This window comes from Meles meles, chromosome 7 (assembly GCF_922984935.1).
Source record: "Meles meles chromosome 7, mMelMel3.1 paternal haplotype, whole genome shotgun sequence".
Taxonomy (NCBI): Eukaryota; Metazoa; Chordata; class Mammalia; order Carnivora; family Mustelidae; genus Meles; species Meles meles.
In genome coordinates, this window is record NC_060072.1 from 125,132,379 (window position 1) to 125,152,110 (window position 19,732).

Here is a 19,732-nt window from a genome sequence, read left to right on the forward strand (position 1 = left end):
AAGGGCCAGTATGTAGTATTTGCAGTTTTGTGGACCATATGTCCTTGTTGTAACGACTCAACTTTGCTGCCATTGCACACAAGCTGTCAGACACAAGCCATACAAGCCGAGGATGGCTGTGTCCCAGTAACAAAAACAGGTGGCAGTGGTTTGACCGGTGGACTATCATTTATTGGCTCCTGATTAATAGATTCCTTAGGTAAGGCTCATAATTACAGTATTTTGTCAGGTCTTGCCTCTGTAGCACTGCTTTGATACAGGAGATAAATTATTGTTGTACCTACGTTCCCTAAGTTCCTTGAAAATTTTGCTTTACTGTTTTCTTGCTTTGCATTTTGCTATCAAGAAGTCTAATATCATCCTCATTTACTTTCCCAATCAAATGACTTGTTAATTTGTCTTCAGGTCCAGAGGGTTTTAAATTTTTTTTAATCTTTAAATTCTGATAGTAAGGATCATATGATAGGTTCTTTTGATAGTTTCATATTTCATTTCAGTGAAATTTGCATAGATAATAATTTCAAGTAGTTCTTTTTGAGTGTTTAGCTTACTTAAAGGTCTCTATTTATCCCTGTGTTGGAGCGTTCTCTGCCTTTTACAATGATTACCTTCTTTGGGGATCTTTTCCTTCTTTCCTTGTTTTCCTTTTCTTAGGTCTTGTGCAAATTCCTGTCCTTTCTATCCACTTAAATACTTTATATTTATTATCTCAGGGACAACTTCCTTTTAGTCATTTTTGAAATAACTTTTGCCTTTTGATTTCATTTCTTTCCAGTATTCGGCCAGCTCTTTTTGCAACTGTCTATTCCTATCCAGAATTTTACATTTGCGAGGTACCGTGTTCTTGCTTTTCCGTAACTTGTTGGATTAAACTTAACCACGTTGGACTGTATTAAGTCATTTTCTGCTCTGTGAGTTTAAATACCATTTTCATTAGCTGAAAAGTTTGATTTATACTTTCTGTATTCTGTTTGTTATGTTTATTCCTGTTGGCTTCTCCCTGACCAGCAGTAACAGATTGTCCTATTGGGTCCAACTTGCTTACTCTGTTTCTCGGTTCAAGAGTGCCCTCTTCTGGGCAGTTAAATGGCATCTTGTTTGAATGGTGAAGGATTCTGTATTCTGCTTCTTTGCTGTTACCATGTTGCGGATCTTCAGGCCCTTCCTTCTTTATTTTTGCCAACAGACTTCCAAGAGATACTTCCCCTTTCCAAGATGCCTTTCCCTACTTGGGAAACGCGGACTTCCCAACACTACGCCTCTCTGTTCCCTCACATGTTCCAAGACCATTTCTTTCTACTCACCAGCCATGAGTCTGATACCAAAACAACAAAATCCATTTATTGGAAGAAAGTCCTGTTATTAATGTATATTTTTAGATTATTGAAAGTGCTTTCATTTGAGGTTTTTCATCAACAGCTGATCGTTCAGTATAGACAATTAAAAGCTGCTCCTTTAAACACATTTTAAGTAGGTAATATATACAAATGAATAAAGAATAATACCACAATCTTAACCATGCCCACTGCTTCCCTTGAAGAGTAAGACATTCTAAGCGTGGTCTCCAGGTCCTCCCTCTCCAATTGCATCTACTCTCTCCCTGTTTTTGGCCTCCTCGAATACTGACCTAAGCACAATGCAGTCATTTCCCATATTTCTAACTTTATGTATGTGTATTACACTGTAAACCTTTCTTTAAAACTGGTTTTTCTCAATTTACTTTCTTGAGATTCATCGTGTGGATATCTTTATCTCTACCTCGTTGATTTTTTTTTAAGACTTTACTTATTTATTTGACAGACAGGGATCGCAAGTAGGCAGAGAGGCAGGCAGAGAGCTAGAGGGGAAGCAGGATCCCTGCTGAGCAGACAGCCTGATGTGGGACTCGATCCCAGGACCCTGGGATCATGACCTGAGCCGAAGGCAGAGGCGTTAACCCACTGAGCCACCCAGGTGCCCCTACTTCATTGATTTTTAACTACTATATAGTATTCCATTGTGCAACTGTAATACAATTTATGTGTCCATTCTTTTTATAGGCATTAAGGTCATTTTCATTGTTTTGCTTTTATTAATAATGCTTTTGTGAGCAGTCTTATATATGTCTTCTTACACAGGTGTGTAAGAAAGTCTACGTCTAGGAGTGGAATTTCTGGATGGTAGGGTATGCATGTATTCAACAATATAAAATATTGTCAAATTGTTCTCCAGAGGAATGGTAGGGATTTACACTGCCAAGCAGTATATGAAAATTCTTAGTGGTCTATATCCTTGACAATATTATCAAAATTTATGGGGGTTTTTTTGCCAATCTGTGTATTAAATTATTCTGATTTTATTTTTTTCTAGTTTTACTGAAATGTAATTGACATGTAACATTGTGTGAGTTTAAGGTAAATAACATAATGGTTTATGTATGTGTGCAAAATGATTATACATTTAGTCAACATCCATCACTATATTGGCTATAATTTTTTCTGTGACAATTTTTGTGATCTCTTAGCAACTGTCAAATATACATAAAATATTCTTACCTATAGTCACCTTGCTTTACCTTACATCCCTAGAAATTATTTATAGAAATCAAAACAGTGTGGTATTGACATAAAAACAGATACATAGGGACACCTGGGTGACTCAGTCAGTTGTTAAGTGTCTGCCTTCAGCTCAGGTCATGATCCCAGGACCCTGGGATTGAGCCCCATGTCGGGCTCCCTGCTCTGTGGGAAAGCCTGATTCTTCCTCTCCCTCTGTCTGCCGCTTCCCCTGCTTATGCTCTCTGTCAAGTAAATAAATAAAATCTTAAAAAAATAAAAACAGATGGGTCATTTCCTTGTGGATTTTGGAGGCTCTCCCAAGGATTTTGCCAACAACAACTTTTGCAAGACTATATTCCCAAACTGATGGCAGATATCCCCACTGTTAGTAATTACATGTGAGCAGTGGGTTTCTTTAATAGATAATTATCTATAGAAAACTGTGGATTGGCAGTTCTCGAGGCTGCTGATCCAGGAAGATGACATTCTAAGAGTTCGATTTCATCTCCTTTGAGGCCACCTGCGATATTTTTAGTGGCTTGCAATGGAGACTGGGCACAGATATTTATATCTAGAAAATATTTTTTTAAATTTTTAAATTTTTTAAATTTTTTAAATTTTTAAATATTAAAAAATAATATTTTTTTAAATAAAAATATTTTCTATTCAAGCTTTTTACAGGTACAATTTCTGTGCCCAGGAGTCATTGGAAGCCAGTAAAATATACAAATGGTTCAACATACATGTTTCGTCACTTAACAAACATTTGTTGAATAAATTAATGCCGGAGCATTCTCATGTCCCTTAGAGGGGTCAGCAGGACCAGGTCCCTACTCATGAAGCATGGGGGTGAACCAGGGGACAGAAGTGGTTTGCCTTCTGGTGAATTTTGTTCCAGAGCTCATTTAGTTCGCAACGCCCGTGGTCAGGCTTTTGTCTTGGGAGATGTGTATACGGACCCCTTCTCCTTCCAAGAGGACGGAGTCCAGACATCCTGCAAAGCCATCCCCAATAATCCAAACTTACAAATGGCTCCCCTGTCCTAACTTCCCCCGGGGCAGTGCCCGAGCGGTGAGCATCTAGCCCGTTGTCACCACCATTATATACTGCCATGATTTTCTCCTCTCTCGCCTGGCTTTCGTTCCTTCCATGAAGTTTCTAGATGGCAGATGCTTGACAGATGCTACTTTTATTTTCTCTACAAAGCCTGGAACTGGGTGCAGGGTCACCATGACCAGTGCTGGGGACTAGAAATTTAAGCAAGTAGCTACGAGAAGCTTGCTGCATCTTGAGAATGGAGACAAGCCCACCCATCTTCACGTCCCTCCGTTCACTGCCCACCTCCCATGGGCCAAAAAGACCACCACCTGCCTCTGGGGGCTCCCTGGGTGGACCCATCTCTCTGCATTCCTGCCCACTGCCTCCTCCCAAGTGTGGTCCCCACGGGGACAAGGGGTGTGTGTGTGGGTCACCTAGCACAGAGTCAGAATCAAAGAAACCCCAGAATCAAAGAAACCACCCCCTAAAAATGGAAAAACAATCCAAATCGCTGTAAACATTCAAAGCAATATTGGGCTTTGATACTTAAGCCTTGTCCAAATATCAATCGCACCATCTACAGACTCCACTCAGCAGGATGGAAACCCTCTGCCTAGGGCCTTGGGAGCTGTGAGACTCAGAGCTGGGTCTCACTTGTTGGGGAAGGGAGCCAAGGAACCCCAGGTGTTATGGGGAGGATTAAATGAGGAAACGCTTAGTTGACAGTTTGGCACAAAACCACAAGCAACTTTTTAAAACCAAACACAGGGGCGCCCGGATGGCTCAGTGGGTTAAGCCTCTGCCTTCAGCTCAGGTCATGATCTCAGGGTCCTGGGATCGAGCCCTGCATCTGCCTCTCTGCTCAGCAGGGAGCCTGCTTCCCCCTCTCTCTCTGCCTGCCTCTCTGCCTACTTGTGATCTCACTCTGTCAAATAAATAAAATCTTTAAAAAAAAAACAAACACACACCCAATTCACTACCAAAGGCTCTTGGGAGTTTTGTTAAATTAACATTTCTCAAGTGGAGCCCCAGCTGTGGGGTGGTGAGATGGGGCTCAACAACAGACCACCAGAGAAACTGAAGCAGAGTTTACTGCTTGAGAGACCTGGAGCAGGTCCACAGCACATCTAGGGGTGCCACGCAGGGGGGGTCAAGGCCAGGTGCAGACCCAGGGGCAGGACCTACAGCACAGGCCTCTGTTAGGGTGAGTGGGGGCTGGTACATATTGGCAGTCCCGGGCTAAGGCTCAATTCAAACAACAAAAAAGTGGGTTTGGGTAAGGTTCACGGGGGTCTCATCTAAGGGGTGCACAAAAGGAAGACTCCATCTGGGAGGTAGGAGAGACACGAAGATGGTGGGGGAGTGGTACGGAACTTACCTCACCTGTGACGTCCAGGGCACGTGCTCACGCTCTCCGGGAGGGCTGTTCAAGGGCGGCAGGCTGCTGACCCCACAGTGTGGGTGCTGAGGCACTATTACAGAGGGGCTTACTCACTTCTCCACAGCTCACAAAAAGAAACCTCCCCAAAGCCAAAAACAGAAGATAACTCACTCTCTGGGATATTCCACCCACAGACGACAAACAACCTTCCTAAGCATTCTCACCCTCCAGTGACTCAAATCACAATAGCTGTGCACACTGTCAGCCCCCTCTCCGCAATCACTAACACCCTCCAGACCCCACTCTGGACTCGGATCCTCCCTCCGCTCCCTCCCCTTCCCCAGCAGCCCCGAAGCTTTTTCCAAAGCGCATACAATGGGGCTGATTAAGCCCCTCCCCACCACCAGCAAGGCCGGAGCCTGGTGGCCAAGTGGAAATCTGTCACAGCTGGAAAGACCATCGATCTGCCCCAACCCCTCACTCAAGCTGCCCGCATCCCTGGCTCTGTTCCTACCTCTCCTGGGACCCTCATTACCTACATCTGACAGTGTCCCCTGGCTCTTAGATGTTCTGTCCTTTTTTTTTTTAATTCCTTTTTTTCCCTTTGTGTTTCAGTTTGGTTCATTTCTATTGAGCACCTCCATGTTCGCAGAACATGCCCACAGCTGTTTCCCCTGATGTTAAGGGGTTTCCTCGTTGTTAGTGCTGCTTATATCTAGAAGTTCCATCTGACCCTTTGGCTCTCATCGGAGTCTGATGCTGTTAATTGCTTTGCTCTGGACGATGGAGTTATTTCCTGCTTTCCTGTGGGTTTGATAATTTTTTAATTTGAAAGCTGGGTATCGTACATAAAACAGAGATGGAAGTAAATAGTTTTATGCCTGCGCGCATAAATAGTTTTATGCTTGCGCGCATCCCTTCTGCTGGGCCCCGTGGGGAGCTGAGCCCATCTAGAGTGGACAGACCGGTCACCGAGGGCACTGCAGGGCAACACAGCTAACAGGCCCCGGTGTTACTATGCCCAGCATGGAGTCCAGGCTGCTAAAGCGTTTTCTCAATTTTCTGGTCTTTCTAGTGCTTCATGGAGCAGGCCCCACTGGCAGGCCGTTGTTGCTTGTCACTGGTGGCCCTGTTAGCCTCTGGGGTAATGTGGGGAGTTCTTGGATGTCCCAGAGGGATGCGAGCTTTGATCTTAAGCAGGCCCTTCGTGCCTGGGCCTTGGGGCAGGGGGGGGCTTTCTCAGCACACCTGCCTCTTCTGTGGTTGGTCTTGGGGAGAAATTCCCTGCGCCTTCCCAGAAGTAGTTCTAGTATCCATGTAGATCCAAGCCCTCTCTCCCCTCCTTCCTCAAGGGCAGAAAGTTAATGCTTCAACCCTCTGCAGCCGTGTGTCTCTGCCTGTGCCCAGGGAGGAAGGGTTGGGTGTCTCTCCTCCAGTAAGTCGAGGCTTTTGCCTGTGGGAGGGAAGGGCCTGGGCAGTGGGGTCAGCACCCATCTCAAGGTCACAGCCGATTTCCTGCGGCCATCCTGCTCTGCAGACCAGACAGGGCTGCTTCTGGCCCCCTGGCTTGCTCCCAGTCTTTCTTGTGAACTACTGGAGGCTGCAAGTTGATGTGAGCCCCACCTGACGCACTGGCCCTCACTGGATCTCCAGCATTTTGTTAACAACATTTTAGCTGATTTCTTCTGGAATGTATAGCACATGCCCCTTCCTCCTGTCCTCTGCCTACGTGAGCCGGGGTACATGCCCCACCTCTCCCTTTAGGGGCCTGCCCCTCCTGGGTATTTGGTTTCTTTTTTTTTTTTTAAGATTTTATTTATTTATTTGACAGAGAGAGATCACAAGTAGACAGAGAGGCAGGCAGAGAGAGAGAGAGGGAAGCAGGCTCCCTGCTGAGCAGAGAACCCGATGCGGAACTCGATCCCAGGACCCTGAGATCATGACCTGAGTCGAAGGCGGCGGCTTAACCCACTAAGCCACCCAGACGCCCGGGTTATTTGGTTTCTAGTTTGCCTCGCAAACTCAGCTAAGTTCAAGGAAAGTTAGGATTTTTGTAGTTTGTCGGGCTTTTTTCCCCATCATTGTTAGGGATAGAGCAGAGTTCCTCCATCCCAGGCAGAAGCAGCAACTCCCTCTTGGACACTCTGTCCTCCTCCAATCCATTTCCTACCCTACCCAGAGGAATAAGTCAAGTCTGGTAATACACATCTCACCTTCAATCCTTTTGGTGGCTTTCTATTCCTCTTAGGATGGCCAAAATCCCTTAGGAGACCTAGATGTGGCTCCTGCCTACCTCTTCCACTTGAATTTGTCCCAATTCCCCCTTTGTTCTCAGAACGGCAGCCGTGCCTGGGTTCATTCAATCCCCTCTTCCCGTTGCCTCTCTCCCTTTGCCAACCTTGTCCCTATTCATTTGGATCTCAGAGCCACTCCATTTCCCCAGGGAGACCTTGCTTGGTGTCCCTCCCCTTATCATGCTCCCGGGTCACCCTGACCCTGGCAGCACTTGGTGCCTCTCTCTACTCGCATCCCAGCCAGTGCCTAAGCTGCAGAAAAGATTGTTTATTTATCTGCATGTCCCCAGTGGTGAACCCAACCGCCTGCACCCAGCTCGGGACATGCTAACTGCGTTGTTGTGATCACTGGGAACGGGTGGAACCAAGTCAGGGCACTGCCTGCGTGAGCCTGCTTTTGTTCTGCACCTGACAGCCGTCTGCTAACCACGGAGAGTTGGGAAATAGGTCCACATTTCTGGGGAAAGACAGCTCAAGGTACTAGCTAATACTGGGCTCACCCCGAGTAGAACTGAGTGCCCAGGCACCATTGTGCTGCCCCCCTGCATTGTTCTAGAAGTCAGATGACATCAGTACTGACAGGTGCAGGTATCACTGGTTAAAAAAAAAAAAGAAAGAAAGAAAGAAAGAAAGAAAAAGAAAAAGAAGTCTGTATTGCTGGAAATAGCAAAAGGGGAGGACACACCACATTTCATTTAAGTGAACTCATACCGGAGAGGCTCCGAGGTGCTGGTGCTGCGTATGGAAAATTATTCACCGGCTCTTTTCAGTTTACTGTTTTGATACCCCACGTGAGGCTGTTCCTTCTTGCTATTCAACATGTTTTGTTGGATCTAAACATGTAGCAAAGGTGAAATTGTTTTGATGGTTTGGGGTGTTTTTAGAAATTTGTTTGGTGATTTCCAGCTAATATCAACTAGCCATTACTGCAACAAGTAGCAATTTGGCCCAGGTTTTACTTAGCCTAAGCGCAGAGAGGTCAGTCATGTGGGAAGGGAGAGACTGCAGCTAATACCACTGTGTCCTGATGGGTCTTAGAGAAATTAAAAATACAGAACACACGGAACATGAGACCTCTGCAGTAACTCTACCCCCGGGTGTCAGCTTTAGAGAAACAGTGTCTGGAAATATATCTTTTGGTGGTGGTGGTAAGCATCATTTGTTGTTAAATGTAATTTTATTTTTAGCCTGGAAAGAGGTAACTTGTGGAAGTTTTGATGTTCACAACTCCCAGGAAATCACTTTTATCTTATGGAAACTTCCAATGAGAACTTCGTCAAGACCTACGTAACCAAAGGTCTAGAACTACTGACATTTGCCTATTTTTAGAGATTGTTTTCCTTTTAGTTTGAAAAGAGTGCGAAGTGTTTATATGATACTCTTAATTTTTCAGTAGTTCATTGGTTTTTTTCAGAGGTTGGGAAATTACACATTCTCTACTACCGGGCTGACGTGTGACACATAAATGTATTTCTTCACAGAGAGCTTATGGATCCGGAGACAGTAGGCAAAGGGGAAATGAATACTTCTGGCAGGGTCCTTTATTTTCCTATCAGAATCTCATTTGAGTCTTATCTGTGGGAGGTAAATTATCCATTATTCCCCTTCATTTATTTCAACAGTGAAATGAGAGGGAAGATGCTAGAAAACAAATTGTTCCATCAGAACACGATGGTAAAATCTTGGTCCAATCTTGTGAAATGTAGGGACATCCATTTTGGTGGGGGACACATCCCATTTAATGAGAAAATGTAACCCACTGCTTTATTAAAATAAGATAGTCCTGAGTGATCACTGATGCCTCTCCTGAGTAGGCAAGTCCTCAGAATGCTCGTAAACCTGGGCCCCCTGCTTAGGGGCTTCACTGAGTGCCTGCTGGTTCTGTGGGCACAGCTGCTGCCCCAGCAGTGACTGACTAGGGCCACCGGGAGTCCTGCCGAGGACAACCAGTCTGGTGTCTGGTCCCTGGCATAAGAAAGGCCGAGCACAAAGGCCATGCCCGACAGGATGTCTCAGTCTTGCTCTGTGACAGTTTGGGGTTGACATAAGGAGAAAGCAGAACAATTGGGAAAAACAGGAGCTCAAAGGGAAAAAAGCAGAAATTGGGAAAATTCGCCAAGTCCATATAAGGCAAAACATATTTGCCATATAAGGCAAATCAGGACAAATGGGATTCACAGTCACTAGTCGATAGGAATGAAGGGGCACTGCCCCCTTGGAGCTGCCTGGCTCCTGCAGTCTCTGGTGAGTTCCAAACTCATCCTGGCTGTTCGATCATCAAATACGTGGATTTCCTATGTCTCGTGGATCCTCACAGTAAATTCCACTGATGTCTCTTCCTCAAGGCTTAAAGTCCTTAACACAGCAATATATATTGTTAAATTTTAAAGCATCCATTTGTTTATGGTCACATAATATGGATTCATGTTAGTGTTAAGATTTTAAAATCGTATTCGTAGAATCTTAATAAATAAGATTGAGCAAAATGTGTAAGGGACATGTTTTGCAGAATTTATCATTCCTTTCCAACAAAGGGCAAGTCATATGAAGAATTCATTGCAGAAGGGGTTAGGATTCATGCAATTGACTTGGGCTATAAATAGGCTGAAGTAAATTATGATACATGTTTAGTACCCGCTGTGGCTTACCCTTTGGTGTGACACCATTTCCAGTGCTCCCTTATGGAAGGATTGGCATAAAAATAATTTGATTTTGATTATTCAATTGAAAAGTTTTTAGTTGATATGGTCCACAGTGGGAATCACATGATGTAACTGATGCCAGGCTTTTGGCCTGGGCCTTCTCACCTGCCTCTCCACCTGGTAGAGGTGAGGTCCATGTGGGAAGAGTTCTGAGAGTTTCCAAGCCCTCCATTGGAAGGAGCAGCCGTGTCATTGCTGATGAGTCCCTTTTCTTGCATTTGGATGTTGACTTCATCATGGCAGACTCCGGATAATCTTCAGGTAAGACTTAGTAGAGATGAGAACCATCTCTACATTCTAAAATTTTCCAGAATAGGAATCAAGCTAGATTTGTTTTTCATGAAGCTTTTTATTTGGAGATAACTGTACATTCACATTTTGTTGTGAGAAATCATATAGAACTACCCAGTTCCCCCCAACGGTAATATGTGCAAAACCCCAGTGTAATGTTACAGCTAGATGTTCCCAGTGACACAGTCAAGCGACAGAACATCCCATCCACACAGGATCCCTCCTGCTGCTCTTTCAAGTCACTCCTACCTCCCTATTCTGTCCTCTGTGGTAATCACTATTCTGTTTTCTATGTCTGTACCTTTGCCATTTCAAGAAAGTTACAGAAATTACCCTGCGCAACATTTGGGGGCTGGCTTTTTTCACACAGAATAATTCCCTGGAAATTCATCTAGTCAATCTACATATTTTCTTTTTTAAGTCACATGAAATCAATCTATTCCTCATTGGTCATAGCATATCAAACCCAAACCCTTATCCAGGGAATAGAAGTACATTGTTTTTTAGAATATTTACCCTATGCGATCTCAAACAGATTTTAGACGTGCTAAAATAAGACTATCTTCTTTCAAGGAACCTGTGTGCAGCAAGAAAGACTGAGGACTAGGCCACTATGATATTCCAGACTCTGCATTTTCACTCCGATAAAACTGAATGTGAGAGGCACAGTAGTTGAATGTTTTATTGTCACTAGATACTACATTTAATTTTTCTGTCTTAAATGTAAAAATGTAAAGAAAAATCATGGGTGGATGGCTTTTTTCTTTCTTTGAATAGTCATGGACTCCTAAGTTTATTTTTTAAAAATTTTAGTTTATTTGTTGTTAGGTTTTATATAATGTATGCTTTAAATTGAAGGTAGGATCATTAGAGTTACCTCAATTATCAATTCTCAGTTACCTCAAGAATCATTCAATTCTTACAACCCTGTGAGACTGATTTTTCCCTCTACTCTACAGATGAGGTTTAGCAAGCTTAAGTAGTTTGTTTCTGGTCATCTAGTAAAGAATTACAGAGTATGGAATGAAACCAGGTATGTTTATGAGTTCCAAGTCCCCAAGTCAGTGGGAATCCCAGAGCTACACGTACAACAAAGGAAGAACCTTGTTCTTGGTTCTTAGTCAACTGTTTTGATCACATACCAATAATACTAACTCAACGTAGAAAAACAGATAAGCCAAAAAATATTGTTAATGTTTTTGTGACATACTACCAGAACAATACTTTTTTTAAAAATCATCTGGTTTTAGCAAGTAAAACTTCATTAAATAGTTTCAGCATACCTCTAATTAAGGATTACAATTCATGTTAATAGCAAACATACTCGTGACATGTAGAGTTAACAGTGCATTTCTTCCCTAGATATAGGACATGAGAGCATTATGAAGACCTCAAAAGAAAAACCTTCTCATAGCTGAATTTTAAATCCCATATTTTTCTATCAGCTCTTTTGCTTTAGATATATAGGCACTCATGGCATCTTCCTTCGACTGCCCTAGAAAGACACAAAACAGATTATCTCACTGACTGATGTATTGGGAAATTAAGAAAGTTTACTTCACTTATTTAAGAATTAACAACCTTTTTGGAGGTTCCATGCTTCCCATTTAGCCTTGCCTTTTAAATCTAACATTGCTGGACACTCTGCCAAAAGAAGAATAGATATATTTTCAAGTTTACTTTTTACTCGATGCTTCTATAAACATTGCTCAAATGAAATGTATTATTTTTTTAAATATGATTTTAAAAATATTGTTACCATATATACACATACATACACACACACACATATACAATACCAATATTAATGTCTCCAACTATAGATTGTTTGTAGAGCCCATAGAGTTCTTTCAGTTCTTCATCATCTGGTCTTGTTTTCAGCTTCCTCACATCTTTTGTGATCCTATCAAAATCAGCCTAGAACACAAAAGGAAGAAAGGCCAATGGTGCATTCACTAACTTTCAGCAGGCTTATCTATTTTGTGGGTATTTTACCACCAGACAGTAGGAACTTAAAAAGAAAGAGGAAGGTTTCAAACAGAGCTATTACTGGACTAGTTCTTCCAGAATTATCCTAATTTTTTTAAATTTATGGATACCTCTCCTGGTACTTACCTGATATTCAGACAAGATATGGAGAACCACATAAAACTGTTACTAGTGAAAATTCCTTTTTTTTTTTTTTTAAAGTAGGCTCCATGCCCAGCATGGAGCCCAATGCAGGGCTTGAGCCCACAACCCTGAGATCAAGATCTTGGCTGAGATCAAGAGCCGGATGCTTAACTGACTGGGGGGCGGGGGTAAGATCCTGGACACTGGTCTGAGCAACGATTGTTTGGATCTGACACCAAGAGCAAAGGCAAAAAAACAAAAACAAAAATAGAGACGTGAGACTCCATTAAACTAGAAAGCTTCTGTACAGTAAAGAAAACCATCAACAAAATGAAAAGGCAACCTATGGAATGGGAGAAAATATTTGCAAATCATATATCTTTAAAAAGAAGTTGTTAATATCCTAAATATATAAAGAACTTACACCACTCAATAGCAAAAAGAAAAATTCCATTAAAAATGGGCAAAGGAATGAAATAGACATTTTTCCAAAGACATACAAATGGAGGTGGTCTGATGCTGCATGGGTCATGGTGCAGCTCCAGACTTGTACATCCCACACCCCTCCATCAGTGATGGTGGAGGAGGGCCAGCATGCCTGGGGGGGGGGGCGAGGGGGGCAGAGAACCTGTTGGGGAGGAGCTGACTGATCAGCACCCAGGGAGAAGCACAAAGGGGAGGAACAGGTTGGAGATAAAGCACTCCTGAAGAAGATGAGCTGTTCATCCAACAAAAAAATTTCCAGATTAGATTCTTGAGACATGAGCTCCAGCTGGACAGACTAACATAAGGACATCATCAGAAAAGTTGAAATAAATTCATTTGCAGAAGAAAAATGAAAGATGTGAAAAAGGAAGTGATTCCAAGAAAGCTGAAAAAAGTACAAAAAGTACAGTCTATGGGCCAGAATAAAAGCTACTTGGCTCTAAGCCTCGAAGATCAAGATCTGAGAGATTCAAGGCAATAAGCAGCAAAATGCTTTAGAGAGAATTTTTTACATGGTCCCCAAACCAACAAAACTACTATAAATAAGGTCCTGTGCCTTGAAAATAGAGGTTACCAGGGAAAAGGGCTGCCACCCAGTTTCTGAGTAATCCTTTGGGAGCCCAGAAAAAAACAAAACGCCAAGATGTTTGAAGACAATGGGTGGTCACAAACATGAAAACTTCTAAGAAGTAAATCCAAGCTAAATGAAAAATGAGAACTTGTATGTACAGAGCTCATTCAGTTTAAAGAATTAGTTTTTCTGAAAAAAAAAATCCAATAAATCATTTATAAATTAAAATAAAGAAATAAAGACATACAAATGCCATGTGATTCAGCAATCCCACCTCTGGGTATATACCCAAAAGAAGCAAAATCCCTATGTCACAGTGATGTTGCCCCCCCCCCCCCAACCCCGTGTTCACTGCATCATTCTTTACAACAGTTAAGACATGGACATTACAACCTAAGTGCCTGATGATGGATGGATGGACACACACACACACACACACACACAAAGGAATATTGTTCAGTCGTAAAAATGAAGGAGATCCTGCCATTTGCAGCAACATGGATGGACCTTGGGAACATTACATGGGATGACATGAGTCACAGAGACAAATACTGTAGGACCACACTTACACGTGGAATCTTAAATAACTAAACTTAGAAAACCAGAGGACAGATTGGCAGTTGCAAGAGGGGGAGGTGAAGGGGGAGAAGTGGGTGAATGTGGTCAAAAGGTGGGGGAAAAATCTATCAAGAGAAATTTCAATACATGTTTCTTTTTATTTTTTTTTAAGGATTTATTGATTTGGGGGGTGGGTGAACAGAGAGGGAGAGGGAGAGAGAGGGAGAGAATCCCAAGCAAACACCCTGTGGAGCATGGAGCCCAACGAGGGGCTGGATCCCACAACCTGGAGATCCCACAACCTGAGCAGAAAACAAGAGTCAGGTGCTCAACTGACTGAGCTACCCAGGCACCCCTAACACATCTCTTTTTAGAAGTTAAAAGCATATAAATTCCATAAATTGGAATAGTCCACACAAAGGGATGTCTTTTTGCCAGTACTTTTTTAAGATTTCATTTTATTTTTTATTTCTTTAAGTTATCTCTACCCCCAACATGGGGCTCAAACACAGAACCCTGAGATCAAGAGTTGGATGCTCCACTGACTAAGCCAGCCAGGCGCCCCCTACGTGCTCCTAGCTTTATCCCTCCTCTTTTAGCGTCTTTGTTTATCTAAAAAGGGCTTTGGTGACTATTTCCTTAATATAATTTCTCTATTCTTTAAAAAAAAAAAATACACTGTATTTTACCTTGTGTTATTTAAATCAGGGATAAACAGGAAATGTCACCAGCCTGGGTATCAAAGAGAAGCTCAAGGAGGCTTTACCCCCACCCTCCATTTTCTTTCTCCAATATATCGCTCCCTTTGATCCAAAGATGCAAAGTCCTAGTAGGGAAAGTGGATAGCCGCGCTCTCATGTCAGAATCCCAGGGAGCTCAGCAGAGTTGCTGGATTAAGTTTCCATCCAGCGCCAAAGACAGGACAGTAGCGCAGCTAGAGCAGTTGTTCGGTGATGAACAGAAATCAGAGACTGCATTCTCCAAACTAAATAACCTCGAAAAAGGCCCAGGCATCTAAGAAGCATGTATGCATGTGACAAGGGTCACACAACCTGCCTCACCTTTCTAAGTGTCCTTCTAGGAAGCTGTCAACTGCTTTAAACAATGTCAGGGTTAAGAACACAGGTTCTCAGGGCACCTGGGTGGCTCAGTCGGTAGAGCGTTCCAGTCTTGATTTTGGCTCAGGTCATGAGGTTGCGGATGTAAGATCGAGCCCCACATCAGGCTCAGGGCAGAGTCTGCTTGAGCTTCTCTCTCTCCTTCTCCCTCTGCTTTTCCCTCTGCTCATGTACACACTCTCTCCAAAAAAAAAAGGACTCCAGAGTCAGATTGCCTCAATTAGAATCTCAGCTTCATCACTTAGGAGCTGAGTATTCTTGGGCAAGTTACTTAACTTGTGTCTGTTTTCTCAGCCAGAAAAATTGGACAATAATACTACCTATCTACAGGATTGTTAGGAAGATTTAAGTAGGTTAACACATGTAAAATATTTAAAATAGCGCCTGGGGCATGGTGAGTGTTTAATAAAGGTTAGCGTTATTATTTTAAGTCTCTTTGGGGAAAAAAAAAAAACCCTAATTCTAGAAAAATCTGGAAAAAAAAAGTACTCACAATGAAGACACAAAAAACAAATACAAAATTGTTAACAAATACAGAATTGTTTCTTTAAACTCAGCTATGTAAGTTATGTAGAAAAGATAAAGACCAGCAAAAAATATACTAACATATGGGAACAAGAATTGCCTCTGATTATTGGTAAGTTTTCTGGGTTTTTAACGCTCTCTATACTCTCCAAATGTTCTATTGTGTGCATATATTGTGTCTGTAATAAGGATAAAATGAAAATTCTCCATAAGTGCCCAGGGCTTCCTAAGGGCAGGGCTCTTCAGAGAGCTGTAGGGATCTTCCCCTTCAGATTTACCAGCATCTCACCTGTCTCCTTGCTGTGAGGTCTTACATCCTTCTCCAGTGACAGCAGCTCAACTCCTCTTGGCAAGCCAAGCCTTGAGAGAATTCTAAGGCTTCTCAACAACCATAATAGGTCCCTGCCTTCCAGAAGGAATTTCTGGAAAATTGTTCTTTGTATACAGGGTGGCAGGTGGGGCAACTCAACTCCTCTTGGCAAGCCAAGCCTTGAGAGAATTCTAAGGCTTCTCAACAACCATAATAGGTCCCTGCCTTCCAGAAGGAATTTCTGGAAAATTGTTCCTCGTATACAAGGTGGCAGGTGGGGCATGGAACCATGTGACAACCTAATGGAAGTCGTGGACCCTCTCCACAAGAGGTCAGGCCCTGACAGGGTTTAACACACAACTTCAGGGATCCTGTTCCTTCCCCTTTCCAGGGTACAGAAGCCTGTTCTAGAGCAGGGGCTGAGATCATTCTTTTCATCCAGCATGCCCTTTTGTGGTGCCACAACTTGAAAGATTCCTGCTCCATGATGTGGCTCCAGGGTACCCTCCTCTATGCAGGCCTTTCCCAGTTCGACCACGATGAGCTCTAGCGGCAAGAACACTGGCCTCACATCAGGATCTTGGGTTTGAATTCTAGCTTTGGGACACAATACCATGGGATTTCATGTAAGCAGCAAAGCTCCTGAGATTCAGCCTCAGCCAAAAAATGATACTCTCAACTTCAGTGGAAAGGCGTTCAGATTAAATACCATTAAGAATAGGTATATTCCTGATTTTGTTCTGAGAGCTCCTCACTTGGATCACACTACTAAACAGATGTATTGAACCCCTACGAGCCCCAGGCCTCTGCTAGGCAGACAGGGATGAACAGGGCAGCAGGCACTCAAGGAGCTCAGGCTCCAGTGGGAGATGAGCAGGTCAACAATGGTCATGTGACGCCGGCTCCATTGGGGGAAGGGGAGGCGGGGGGGGGGGGGGGGGCCTCTGGGGTTGCAGAGGAGGGAGTGTCAACAGGTGTGGAAGAAGTCTTCCCAGAGGAGATGGCACTTAGCTAACACAAGGGGCAGCACCTGTTGGATGGACAGGAGCATGGAAGGGTGTTCCGGGTGGCTAGGACAGCATGTATTAGGGCTCAACAGGAAAGCCGGGTGGGACTGGATTTGTTCCCCACATACGCATAACAGAGGGCAGGCCTAAGTATTCATCCTGGAAGCAAGAGCCATGCCTTACAGAGAGCACTGATAGGCAGTAGGAGCCCCTTGGAGTCCTTGGTGAATAAATGAAGGAGTGAGTGGATATGAGGAGGGTCTGAAGACTATCACAGGTGAGAAACAGCTTTAAATGTACAGTTGCTCACACTTAATTCCAAAGCATTCTGAGCCAAAGAGGAAGTTTCGTAATGTCCCTGGGCCATTGTCATGCTGGGTTCATTGCTTTCGGTGAGGAATTTCAGCCTCTGTTGAGCTCATTCTGCTCGCGCTGGGGCCTTGGTGTCCTGCTTGAATGCATGTGTACATCATTTCCCTCACAAGGCCTCTCCCCAGACTCTCTCCTGTTCATATTTTCACACGGCCCTCTGACCACACCAACACTCACAGGGGTTGCATCCTGCTTTCCTGGAGTTGGAGCCCTCTGGCTCTTACCGCCTAGGAGTACTGACCACCTGGACTCTGGGGAAATTTCCTTTCCAATTTCATCACAGTTGAAAATAGCCTCTGAAGGTGACTCTCACCTAATCTAGTTTTCCTTTCTGCAGCCAAAGAACATGGTCATCCCACAACACGAGGTTGACAGAACCTTTTTTTTTTTTTTTAAGATTTATTTATTTATTTGAGAAAGAGAGTGCATGAGTAGGGTGAGGGGTAGAAGGAGAGGGGAAAAGAGAATTTTAAGCAGACTCCACAGTGAGCACGAAGCCCAATGTGAGGTTTGATCTCACCACCCTGAGATCAGGACGGGAGCTGAAACCAAGAGTCGGATGCTCAACCGACTGAGCCACCCAGGCGCCCTGGCAAAGCCTTTTTGAGCAATCATTTCCCATTGAGGAGCTGAATTAGGAAGATCATAAATGGTCACAATTAGGTCATACAAACATCTATGGAGGGAAAGGGGTTAGTTATTTGTAACTAAATCCCCAAGACTCTAAAAGATGCAGCTTCTTGAAGAAGCAGTCTGCCTTTCAGCATCATCTTCTAAAACAGAAATGCACCCAGTTTACCTGGCTCTCAGCTTTGCTAAAAGCTTTGCTACTGAAATAAACATACTGTAAGTTTAAAATAAAGTTTGGAGGTTATAGCTGAATTAGAAATCCCATTTGTTTGCCAAACAAAACAAAACACTAAGCTAAAAAGGAGTAAAGTTTTGATATTGAAAGATTTATTTTGAGGAAAGCTCAATATGAACTGTATGTCCTACATAAGAGAAAAAAATCCAAATGTTCAAGGACACACTTATCCTTATTGGGTACTTACTTGGGTACTTACTGGGTACTTACCACGTGCCAGGGACTGTTTTCAATACTCTACACAAGTAGCTCATTTAATCTTGATAGTCCCTCTCCTTCACTTTTGGATAAAGAAACAGGTACAAAGAGGTTAAGCAACCACATCACAGTCTAAGAAGGGGCAAGGTTTGGATTTGAACCTGGCCGACTCTAGAGTATGTGCCTTTAGTCACCATAACCTCCTTCTTGTAGAATCCTTAAGGGGGGGGGGTGTCCCTGGGTGACTGAGTAGGTAAAGACTCCAACTCTTGATTTTGGCTCACGTAGTGATCTCAGGGTCCTGGGACCCAGCCCCATCTGGGGCTCCGCACTGGGTGTAGAGCCTTCTTGAGCATTCTCTCTCTGTCCCTCCCCCTTCATTCTCTAAAATAAAATTAAATCTTAAAAAAAAAAAAAGAAGAATCCTTATTCTGTGAAATTGTATCCAGATATTTTTTTCAAATTTTATTTTAGAAGAATATTTAATGATGAAAAATGTTCCTAATATAGTCACAGGTACAGGAATAAAACTGTATATACTTGAGTATAATTGAATCAGTGTGTGTGTATATATACACACATATACACATGTGTGTACATACACGTGCACGTGCAAGTACATACAAGCGTACACACACACACATTTTTCACACAGTGCAAGAAAGTGATCCCTCATGTTAGCAGTGGTTATCACCTGGGTGAAGGAATTCCTAATAGTTTTCACTTATTTTATATTTGCTCTTTCCCCAAATTTCCCACCCTGAACATGTATTTTTTCGTATATCGGCAAAACTACTATTTTGTAGTTTTACAGATCTCCGCTGTTCAGAAAAACACTTGTCTCACCAAGGAGCGATCCCTTTCGCAGACGGAAGGAGCAGGCGGAGCAGGGCCGCCTGGTCCTCCGGGAGCAAGCCGGCGTCGCCCTCCCCGGGGCAGCTCTTAACTTCGCGAGTAACGGATCCCCGGGGTTCGCAAGTGTTGCCATGGGGAGCCCCAGGTCGCCGTCAACAGATGGCACAGGTGTGGTCCCCACTGCAATGAGCGGGAGCTCGCGATGGGGGTGGGAGTGTCCCCGGGGTCACTCCGCACAACTCCCGGTGGTGGGGGGGAGGGGGAACTCGGGGCGCGAGGACTGCGGGCGACAGCTGTCCCAAGCTCCAGTTCTGACTTGCCCGCCACCCATGGGCGTCACGCCTGCCCCATGCCCACTCGAGCTCTTCCCTCTGAGGACGAAGCCCGCTCGTGGGGCTTCCGCACCCTTCGACTCACCTGCAAAGACATGGTGACACCTACTCAGCTACTGCCACACTCCTGAGGCGCCAATCCCCGGAGCCCGTGAGGCGGGCGTCCTTAAATGCAAGCGC

At 43.7% G+C, this 19,732-nt stretch overlaps 1 protein-coding gene across 1 annotated transcript; it reads right to left on the reverse strand.

The window, feature by feature from the left end:
• Nucleotides 1-10,256: 10,256 nt before the first annotated feature.
• On the reverse strand, nt 10,257-19,732 carry ACBD7 (acyl-CoA binding domain containing 7). The gene is made up of 4 exons (XM_046012593.1): nt 19,638-19,732; nt 12,043-12,160; nt 11,825-11,887; nt 10,257-11,738 (listed from the first exon to the last, which is right to left on the reverse strand). Exons 1-4 carry the CDS (start codon nt 19,647-19,649, stop codon nt 11,665-11,667), a joined length of 267 nt encoding a protein of 88 aa, XP_045868549.1. The 5' UTR covers nt 19,650-19,732; the 3' UTR covers nt 10,257-11,664.

Coding starts and splice junctions, on each gene's coding strand:
- ACBD7 (XM_046012593.1), bottom strand. Junction 11,888..12,042: donor AGTTGGAGACATTAATATTG/GTATTGTATATG, acceptor TTCTTTTGGCAG/AGTGTCCAGCAATGTTAGAT. Junction 11,739..11,824: donor AGCATGGAACCTCCAAAAAG/GTTGTTAATTCT, acceptor GTGTCTTTCTAG/GGCAGTCGAAGGAAGATGCC.